This window comes from Micropterus dolomieu, linkage group LG01 (genome assembly GCF_021292245.1).
Source record: "Micropterus dolomieu isolate WLL.071019.BEF.003 ecotype Adirondacks linkage group LG01, ASM2129224v1, whole genome shotgun sequence".
Taxonomy (NCBI): domain Eukaryota; kingdom Metazoa; phylum Chordata; class Actinopteri; order Centrarchiformes; family Centrarchidae; genus Micropterus; species Micropterus dolomieu.
Genome location: NC_060150.1, coordinates 41,797,813 through 41,809,464, shown reverse-complemented (window position 1 = coordinate 41,809,464; position 11,652 = coordinate 41,797,813). Strand labels below are relative to the sequence as shown.

At 37.2% G+C, this 11,652-nt stretch overlaps 1 protein-coding gene across 7 annotated transcripts in view; it reads left to right on the top strand.

Annotated features, from left to right (window-relative positions):
- The window catches only part of myo3a (myosin IIIA), a 72,341-nt gene that overhangs the window by 11,365 nt on the left and 49,324 nt on the right, over positions 1-11,652 (top strand). For 5 of the 7 annotated variants that reach the window (XM_046032063.1, XM_046031976.1, XM_046032392.1 and 2 more), the window contains exon 3: positions 3,327-3,461. In XM_046032063.1, the coding sequence (XP_045888019.1) occupies positions 3,327-3,461 (135 nt within the window). Of the gene's footprint in view, positions 1-671; positions 850-3,326; positions 3,462-11,652 lie in introns of those variants that run through there. The other 2 variants (XM_046032476.1, XM_046032227.1) reach the window with 1 other exon arrangement.

Sequence of the window (11,652 nt, the reverse complement as noted above, 5' to 3'; positions counted from 1 at the left end):
TGTTAAATGCAATATGATTGTAAGTAACATCAGTCCCAGAAATAACTACACACCCCGTCTTATGTGATACAGATGAGTGCTTTCAGATAAAGACAGTGCTGAGTCTTTTTTTGTTGCCTGAGAAAACTGTGCAACATAACATACACTGTCAGGAATTTATCACACTTTAAGCTCAAACCAGCCTTTGAAATTTACTTCCAAAGTCTGTCTCCAGTAACTGAGACACGACTTAAACTGTTACAAGGCTGCAAAGTGAGTAAAGAAAGGTGCACGGACGGTTTCTGACTGTATTTAAATGTATTTTCTTTAACACTGTAACACCATGCAGCTCCATGAAATACTGTTACTATAGTGTTAAAAAATAAACCCCCAGCTACCACTGGATTATCCTCTAGTTAAACACTTGATGCTTCCAGTTTAATTCCCAAACAAACCAGCATGACAGCACTTTCAACACTAGACATGGCCCTCATGTGGTTACACTGTAACTATTAGTAGGTAGTTAAAAGGATAGCAGTTTTCTGTGTTCTTCAGCAGAACTCTTCACTGATAAAACTAAGTTCTCACGTGGATTAAAATAAGTATAAGCACATCAGACTGTGCACACTGCAGTTTCTATCGTTCTTATCTTTTCTAACTGAGACCCATGTGTATTTCTTTCATAGGAGATCTCTTCTGAAGATGTTTCCACAATCAGGGAAATCCATTGTCTTTGACAACTTTCCAGATCCCACTGACACCTGGGAAATCATCGAGACGATCGGGAAAGGGACCTACGGAAAAGTCTACAAGGTGCTCAACAAAATTGATGGAAGTAAAGCAGCTGTAAAGATACTGGATCCCATCCATGTAAGTTGACTTTCTCATCTGGAGTGTCAAAAGTTGAGTCAAGCATCCTGCTCATTGAATTTAGGTCCAAATATTCCATTATATTACTTCTGTTAGTGTAATCTAAGATCACATGTTTCCATACCATGCACGTGTTGAAGACAGTGCTCCTTAAAGCAGCTATAAGCTTGTGGTGTGTTTATGCCTTTGGTGGCAGCATAGGGCGGAAAAGTTATAGTGTTTATAGGATCTGCATTTTAGAGCTTTAGACATCATCACTGATTAGATCTGGCCAACCATATTTTCTCTTTGCATCTACCTCACTCTTTTGTAACTTTCCTTTCAGTTGTTTAGTCAGTATATTTCTACCAGATTTCATTTTATTTTCATGCATTTGTTACTTACTGAGGCTTTTGTCAATCAGTGATAAAAAGCTATATATCTCATTGGTTGCTATTAGCACTTCTTTTGTGATATGGATCTGGCATTTCTGTGTGTGTTTTTGGGTTTAGGTTAGTGTTTGTGAATTGTATACTTTAAATTTTTCACAACAACACATGAATGTAGTGTGTGCTGACTGAGAAGAGTTGTGTTATTACATGTTGGGCTTTTGTGCCATACCCTTAGCTCAGTGAACTTAAATCAAAAGTGACCTGAGACCAGACCTGTGTCACCCAACATTCCTGAAACCTTACAGTAGAAAGACCTTCCAGACAGGATGCAACCCTTTTACACAGTGGAATAGTAAGTGTAAAAAGTTCTGGAAAGTATGTTAAGCAGATCTCTGGTGATCTGATACACCAGCAGCAAAGCGAAGGACTCATTAGCTCAGCCGTAAGCTGCAAGATACACATCATGCTGCTCTGCTTTATTCTCTGCACAGGGCATTTAGAAAAGGAGTTTTCTTCCAACTACAACCATCAGCAAATTATCTCTGCAAATTGCTTCTGATGAATTGTCCATCATCAGTGGGATGTATTGTGGCGGTTCTCTGATAATTTTGGGCTTGTGCAGTGTTTTAGCATTGAGCCAAAACACATTTGGCACCTATGCAGGTGTGTGTGTGTGTGTGTGTGTGTGTGTGAGAAGCAAATTTGACACAGAGCAGGGATACATGATGTTACTTCTGGCAGCTTGAGACTGATTTATTTTCTACAGTGACTAGATTTATAAATTACACAACATTACTGAGCAAGAGGGACAGTAACCAATATATTGTTGTCATCTTAAATTTCAATGTAATCAGCAAAGATCACTAGTTTTAGATAACAGAACGATAATGGAAACTTTTGTACTTTCTAAAGAACAGTTAAAGAACATGATCATCACTGATCTGGTGTTATGGCGTGTTATGTTGTTTAGACTGATAATACCACCTCTGTTGTCTATTTTAAAGGTACACGGAACTGTATGGCTTATTTAGCAGCTCTAATGAGCAGCCATTTTCATCTATTAAATCCAGCCGTCATGCTAAGAAAAGTCTCATTAGTCTTTTGTGAATTTGTTACAGTTTCTCATTATTGAAATGATTATCTACAGATCACTAATCTTCGTTTTAATCACTGGACTGATTATTTCATGAACAGACCTACATACAGTACACCTATATTAAAAAGGTTTCCCTTTATGCTACAGTGTGCAAGGTTTCAGGTTGATATTTATGATGCATTTCAGAAGAATACTTGTGATTTATTGATATGACTATTTTTTGGTGTAAAGTACAGAGTTGTAAAAGCACTGTCCAGTATTTTGCTTCAGGTGCTGTGTATATATAGTAGCACAGTGGTATCCAGACCAAGACAAATCTGGGGAGTCATGCCAATATTTCTTTTAATACAATATCTCTAACAATAGGACTAGTGTGCGGCCCTTCTGGTGTCGAAAAGGTATTCAACGAAAACACTTTGAGAAGGGAAAATCACTTGATCTGCTTACTGTATGACTCAGACATTCAAAACCTGTGACGAGAGGGTCACATGTACACATTGCTTCGTTTTAAGGGGCACTGCAGTGGAGTACCATTGATGTATCAAGACGTTCCTGAAAAATAAAGAATTGCTCTCAGTGAAATCCCCCCATGTAAAAGTAACTTGCCCTTTACAAATTAAACAAAAAAACCTTCTCTTTTAATCGAACTGTCTGTTAGAAAATATAACATGTTAATAATGAGCTTTAGGGGTGTTGGTAGGCAAATTTATTTATTTATTTTTTTAACCTTTGGCAGAGCCAGGTTAGCTTTCCCCCCCTGTTTTCAGTCTTCATGCTAAGCTAATCTAACCCCCTTCAGGTTCCAGCATCATATTTTCAATAGAGAAAAGAGAGTGGCATCGTTCTTCTTATCTAATTTGCACCAACAACTAAACTAAAACTACTTATTTAATCTAGAAAGCTGGTATCACCACCACATAAAGCATCACAAACATGGAAACATGGTTGGTAAACATGAGCAAAACGTGCCTTTCTTGTAATTTTAACTGCTCTTTCTCCTTGTTTTTCAGGATATTGATGAGGAGATCGAAGCGGAGTACAACATCCTCAAAGCTCTTTCTGACCACGCCAACGTTGTCAAATTCTACGGGATGTACTACAAGAAGGATGTGAAATGTGGAGATCAGTTGTGGCTAGCACTGGAGGTAGGAAAACCTATAATATTTGAATAGAAAAGCCACTATGTGTTTGCAACAACCCATATATTTGACTATATGACACCATAAATAGCAGCACCTGTATACTGTGCGCAGACATAGAGCGTATAAGTGCAGATTAAAGGTCTGATTGTACTTCACACAGCATGTCTCGCCAGGTATACGCAGTGGTGACCAGATCTGGCCAGGGATTATGCCACAGTTTAAGCCACCATGGGCAGTCTTGGAGTTTACTTATAGGCCACCTGGGGGATTTGGTCGCAGGCCAGCAACATGGCTGTGTTGGGGGTTGAGGTTGGCTCGCGTGTCGTGGTCACCCTGCTGAGAGCAGCAGAGCAGGGATTTCTGTTTACAGGGGCTGTCTCGGTGTATTAGTTTATGCACCTATCACATTGGAGAGCCGGACGAAGTGTCGCTGGTAGTTTGGATTTTGGGTAGAATACACTAAAGACACTGTATGTTGTTGCTCATTATTGCTTTTATATATATTTTAGTATGTAGATAACAGTTCTATGTTTATTCTACTTATCTTGGTCAGCTTTGTTGGCCTTGTTTTAACTCCTATTTCTATCTACACCTGGTTGTGTACAGGAATGACTACATGCAGGTATGAATTTGTGATATTTTACGCAAGACTTCAAGGGGACCTTGCTGCTGCAGCTGCTTTCTGTACATCTAAAAAAGCTTTGCCTCCAGCTATCCAGTTTTCCGTCTTTCATAAGTCATTGGCTGCTGTAGCCTTTTTTGAAATGTCAAGCTGTAGACAAAGATGTAATGGAGGTCAACCTCAGAGGAGGAAAAGTGTTTGAAGGGTCCAACACGGTGGCGGATGTGGGTTTTCTTTGCCTTTTGACTTTCTGACCATGTAATTTGTGTTCCTGCTTTGATGGGGAGCAAACCTGGAGATGTCTGGTAAACATGGTCAGAAAACTTGAGAGGGGTTGATAAGAAAGAATGCTAATGCTAAGTGTCACAGCTAGCGCTCCCAAAGGTCTTTGAAGTAGTGTTTATGAACGATGAAACATATAATTTTTACTTAATGTTGTCACTTAATGCTGTTGTCAATATTGTACAGACAATTATGGTCCCCACTAGGCTTGGGCAGTATCAACGTATTACGGTATACCAGGTTTAGGGTTGGGTGCCATTGGTACCATTTGCTACCGGTAACCATCTGGGCCTTTTTAGTACTTTTGTAATTTTGTAAAGAAGTTCTCAATTTCAACATTGTTAGTAAAATAGTATTAAAAATAGTATAAAACGAACTACTCTAGCAATGAATAGAATATGAGGGCGGCCCTACTAGTACGTTGTTCTTGAATTTGGCACCCACTGATTCATGTGAATTGCTAGTCGGTAATACCAAAGTAATACAGTTGGTACCCTTAAAAATACGAAAGTTCGGTACCAAATCCTAACCAGGATACTGTATGTAGAAATCCTGATAGTACGACTTTCAATATAGTCAAAAACACAGATGCTCCTCTTTCTATTAAACTAATATGGAGGTGCTATATTTGAGCTGATATATTGCAGTGTACGCCCTCAACGTAGGCGGGTGACACTGCGTGAAACTGCCTGACATCATGGACAACGCAATAACCCCCTTCCAATTTCTGTTATCCAAGCTCAACGGGCTTTGAATCAACAGCAGCAGTGTTATGCTAACCCAGTAGATAGTTTTCACCTCTCCAGCTTGTGTTTCTTTCCCTTTTCATCACTGTCCTTCCTCCTGACCTTTTGTAGAGCAATTACTTTGCTCGGTATCAAGTACAATATATGATACTGAATAATCAGACCACATGGTGCCTTCTATCTGATAAGATAGTTCTTATTTTGCACTGTAGTGGTTGGTTGTTGTGTATCATGTTAGGTTTTTCATTCAATTAGCTTTGCTACCTTCTTTACTCCGTGTTTCCTCTGTGGTTTGCATATTCATTTTCAACATTTCCCTTGCAAAACTCTGCAGCCAGCAGTCCAAGTCTGGTGGCTAATCCTGAGGCTGAAATCACTGCCTGACAGTTTAGTAAGTGGCTCTGTGTGTGTGCATATGTGTGTGCTCTTGAGTAGATGCACAAGGGGTTTTAGCAGTGAAGAGACAGGAAAGCAGGGAGTGAGGTGGTCATTCACCATGGTTACTATCCCTCCTTCCTAAACTGTAATTTACCATCCTCTAGCTCTGCTGAGAGGAGCCTTTCTCTGCCCTGCACTGACAGCAGACCGCTCATTATGAACAGAATTCATACAAATTGCATCCTCTACTTTGTTAGCCCCTCATTGGGGTCTGCAAGCTTTTGGCTTTGCCTCTGTAGTGTGCTCCTTTATGATAGCGGATGTGGGCAAAGAGGAGCAAGCTTTCATGTATGAAGGCCTAATTCTGCTCCCAGAGTTTAAAAATACTTCAAAGATAGCAATGATGGAGCGACTTTTATTCTCTAATTGGAAATAACAAACCTGATTTGGATGTGCATTTCATTTGTGAGCTCCCGTTTTTCATCCAGAGACCCTGTTATATGAAGACCAGGGATTATTGGACTAATCCCTGGTCCCTTTAAAAGCTCATCTGAAAGATGTATCTCGTCTTCCATTATGCAGAAATGAAAAGTCACTATGCCATAATGCTTAATTGAAATAGCATTACTCTGTGCCTATATTGCATAATTTAAAATGGTTGTTTACAGAATTTAACTGCTAGTTCTTTCACTACTGCTTTGTCGTTACTACCGTTGATAAAAATGCTAGTAGCAGCAGTTATTAGAGAATAAGACCCTGATGAGACAGAGTGCATCTTGCAAATGCGAAATGCCAAGGGTGCGTTAGCAGTGCGCAAAACTCTTACTACCTATAGAAAACAACTGCAAAAAGATGCCTCCCACTGCAAAACAGCGGTCGTTCTGATCGGGGCTTAACAATTACACAGAAAAATGCAGTCAATTTCCCTCTGCATTAACAAAGTTTTATCTTATCTTCTCCTTCTAAAAGCTGGTGTTTATTGCACATCCATCTAATGCTGCGTTGGTGCTGCATTAATCAACAATGCGGAACTTCCACTTCTGCCAGTTTAAAATTGAATTGTTTGTGTTTTAGCGAGTCATGCGTCTGTCAATTCAAGGTCAGACAGTTCACAGAGAATTATATACTTACAAAACTCTCGGCATGTTTCTAAAAATGAATGCGTTCAGTCATTAGGAAATGGAGGAAGTAACTGGGCCTGAAGGGGCATTTATCAGGACCAAAAGTGAATTGGCATCTTTAAGTGTTTTAGTTTCTGAGTGATGGAAAAACTCATCAGACTGTCTCTACACTATATTAAACAGAGTGGCTGAAAAGATTCATTCCTGATTAATAAGTCAACCATATGACATCCCACCCAGAGTTTAGAGACAAATAATTTAATGGCAGTGATTGAAGTAGTACTCAAATATTTTATTTAGGTAAAGTACAACTATCTAAAAATACTATATTACACATCCTGTAGTCATAATATTAAAAGTAAAATGTAAAAATATTACTGTAGTAGCTAAATATACCTAAAATGTCAAAGTAAAAGTAACAGTAGTAACAGTAAAATGTTACACAGATATATTATGATTACATTATTAGATTGCAAATACAGCAAAAGTGTGTAAGTAGCATTTGGCTGTTGGTGGAGCTAGTTTTGGTTTACATACAGCGAGGTAGTTTGGTCCAGTAGTTTCCAGCCTAGAGGTCAGGCTCCTGCAAAGGGTCACGACACAAATCTAAAGGGTTGTGAAATGATTAATGGGATAGGAAAGAGGAAAACGTTCTGCTCCACAAATGACTTTTCTTTTCTCAAATTTTTGTTTTATTTTAAAATATTGATTTGAACCTTAAATTGTTAGTAGATTTGTTAGCAAGCTTGGGTAATATTATGGTATTTCAGCATACCAGGGTATTTAGAAATCTTGAAACACAGGCGCTCCTTTTTCTATTAAACTGATACGGAGATGTTGTATTGAGCTGATGTTCTGTAGTACCCTTAATGTAGGCAGGCAATGCCGCGTGAAACTGCCTGACATCATCGACAACACCATAACCCCTTCACTTTTCCAGCAGATGGTAAACAACGCACACACACTGGAGCTTTAGCTGCAGTCTTTATTTACTGACAAACTAAACTTCACTGCTCACATTTTCCTCTGCTCCTCTGCATTCACCTGCCGCTTGCTCTCTAATTACACATTAGACACACAGCATAGTAGGCCAGGCATTGTCATAGGTGCTAAAATGACTAGTTTCATCAGCTGCACAGCTTTTACTTTTTTGTTGTTGTTGTTTTTTACACAAATACTGTATACCGCACACCCCAGTGAAATATCAGGAAGGTAGGAAAAAATAAATACCACCCAAGCCTGTTGGTAAAACCCCTGTTTTCTAATTTTTTAGATAAATTGTATTTTAGTTTTTTAATCTAAAAAATCTAAATCTGAAAAGTAATGAGTAACTGTAGCTGATAAATGTAGCCCCCTGAGATGTAGTGGAGTAGAAGTATAAAGTAGCATAAAATGGAAATAGTGAAGGAAAGTACAAGTGCCTCAACATTTAACTAAAGTAAAGTATTTTAGTAGAAATTGTGCATTGTCATTTAGGGACTGGTCAAGACTGAGAAAATTATGAATAAAACAAAGGAGGTTTGTAAGAAAGGAAACGCACCTGCAAGCTTTAAGACAGATTTACCTGTAAGCATGACAATGGCTGAAAGCACAGAGCTGAGATAACACTGAACATGGGCCTGATCCAACAGGAGAACTTGAATCCACTAGATCTCATTGTCTGACAGAGCTTGAGATGATCTGAAAGGAGAAATGGAGGAAACCCAAGTAGACTTTAAGATATTATAATTTCCCATTTGGTTCTTAGGTTTTTTTCATAGTTAGTGAATCAAACAGGAAATAAAATATTTCTTTTTTATAGTATTTATATTGCAAGAATTCATCAAAAAATAGAGTCATAAATAAATCGCTGCTGCCTGCATTTATCCCCCATTACTCTTTGTCCTGACTCGTCCTGCCCTCGTACCCCAACCTCTACGGTCATTCATTGAGGTTTAAAATGGTATTCCTTGTTCGGACTTTTCAATAAATGGATACTAGAAAGTGGACACCTAAGCTATTATTGCCGTATAAGCGATAAGGACACAGTAATAGTTGGGCTGTTTTTCTCTGGAGCCGACCCAGCGTTTCACACACACAGGAACAAACACGCTTGTTCAGTGTGTTGCAGACATGATGCAAATCCATATGTCCTATAATCTGATAGTAAATTTAAAAATACAATATAAACGTACATCAAAGATAGTGGACTAAAAAGTCAGCACCTGTGTGTTTTAACAGCCGCCGTGGTTTATCCTCACTGAGTCAAGGGGCAGCCCTGTTTGTTTCATCTTTACATTTGTTTCATCCACTACTTCTTTTACACGTCTTTGATCGACTAGTTTCATTTACATGACAAAACAAACACCTGACCTCATTTGTAATGGAGAATATCCCACTCAATATTCAATGTATTCAGTTTTTTTCTTTGAAAACTGATAGTTCTGTAGAAACTCATGTGACAAGATGAAGACATGGATTTTAACCTTTTTATATTATTATAATAGAAAATATATAATATATAATTATAAGGCAACAGCATTTGTGTTGACTTTCCTCTTGAAACCTTGTATTCCTTAATGGTGATGCCTTGTTGGCAGCTGGCAGTAAAAAACAAATCTTGAATGAAATCAGTAGCATTGAGCTTCATAATAAAGCTCCATATTTGACATTAAAGTCAATTTTTTTTAGAAGTTTTTTAACTTAAAATGAATGGGAGGTTTTAATGTGACCAATTTGCCATTATATTTTTTATTTTTTTTACCAGGGTAAATGGATTAAGCTATTATCTCTTCTCTTTGGCTGTTTTGTAATCCCCACTGACTTTTACAACCACTATCATAGTTTAATGAAGTGATGCAAGTTAATGGGAATTAGTTTGTTTCAGAAAAGAACCCCCCTGTCTAGTTGTGTTTAAATATCTGGACCCAGACCGTTACCTCATAGAAAGGTTATGAAATCTGGTTTAATCTGTACAAGATGTAAATCAAACCAGGTCTAAAGTTTCATGTGTCTTTTCCACTCTGCAGAGGTTTCAGTCTTCAACACATCACAAATAATTAATGTTCATGTTGAGCATCACTGTGGCTAAGGTGAGAGTGCTAACATTTAGCTCTGCTAAATCTAGGGCACCGTACCTCTCATTAATATGGATTTGTCTGTCTGCCCTGTGTAATTTAATGATGACAGGTGATATGCTGCAGTGATGTGGACTGACGTCAGGCTGTCTGTGAAAGCCTCTGTGGTATTCTCTGCTTAACTGCTGTTTGTCTGCACATCTGATAGCAGAGAGAAGGAGTGATTAAGCTCCCCATGTGGCAGCTGAGATACATGCCATCCATTCTGCAACAGCTCTCTGGGCTCCTGGTGGATAGTTAGATTGATAGGCAGACAGGAGGCATGGCGTTGAAAACTTATGCTATCGCTTAGTCAAGGTCAAAGACTCGCTTCACTCTCAGCATCTAGTGCATGGAGGTTTTACTGAATGGGCCAGAGTTCCTGTTCCGAGTCACTGTTTCATGTTCATTTCTTGTTGGAATGTCAAATTATTAATGACTGCAAAGAAACACAAAACATATACAAAGACAAACAAAACAAGTGAGACGCAAAATGACCACAGATGCAAAATTATGAAAACGAGATGTAAAACAATCATGTAGTGAAACAAAATGACTACAAAGAGATAAAGAGACACAAAACTAATACAAAGAGACTTAAAACAACCACAAAGAGACACAAAATGACCACAACAAGATGTTGAACGATCAAAGAGAAACGAAGTGACTACAAAGAGATGTAAAACAATCATAGAGAAACAAAATGACTACAAAAAGATGCAAAAAGATCAAAAGTAGAAACAAAATGACCACAAAGAGATGTAAAAAAATCATAGAGAAACAAAATGAATACAAAAAGATCAAAAGGAGAAACAAAATGGCTACAAAGAGATGCAAAAAGATCAAAAGGAGAAACAAAATGACCACAAAGAGGTGTAAAAAAATCATAAAGAGAAACAAAATTACTACAAAAAGATCAAAAGGAGAACAAAATGACTACAAAGAGATGTAAAACAATCATAAAGAGAAACAAAAGGACTATAAAAAGATGCATAAAGATCAAAGGGAGAAACAAAATGGCTACAAAGAGATATAAAACAATCATAAAGAGAAACAAAATTACTACAAAAGGATCAAAAGGAGAAACAAAATGACTACAAAAAGATGCATAAAGATCAAAAGGAGAAACAAAATGACCACAAAGAGATGTAAAACAATCATAAAGAGAAACAAAAGGACTATAAAAAGATGCATAAAGATCAAAAGGAGAAACAAAATGACCACAAAGAGATATAAAACAATCATAAAGAGAAACAAAATTACTACAAAAAGATCAAAAGGAGAACAAAATGACTACAAAGAGATGTAAAACAATCATAAAGAGAAACAAAAGGACTATAAAAAGATGCATAAAGATCAAAGGGAGAAACAAAATGGCTACAAAGAGATGTAAAACAATCATAAAGAGAAACAAAATTACTACAAAAGGATCAAAAGGAGAACAAAATGACTACAAAGAGATGTAAAACAATCATAAAGAGAAACAAAAGGACTATAAAAAGATGCATAAAGATCAAAGGGAGAAACAAAATGGCTACAAAGAGATATAAAACAATCATAAAGAGAAACAAAATTACTACAAAAGGATCAAAAGGAGAAACAAAATGACTACAAAGAGATGTAAAACAATCATAAAGAGAAACAAAATTACTACAAAAAGATCAAAAGGAGAACAAAATGACTACAAAGAGATGTAAAACAATCATAAAGAGAAACAAAAGGACTATAAAAAGATGCATAAAGATCAAAGGGAGAAACAAAATGGCTACAAAGAGATATAAAACAATCATAAAGAGAAACAAAATTACTACAAAAGGATCAAAAGGAGAAACAAAATGACTACAAAGAGATGTAAAACAATCATAAAGAGAAACAAAATTACTACAAAAAGATCAAAAGGAGAACAAAATGACTACAAAGAGATGTAAAACAATCATAAAGAGAAACAAA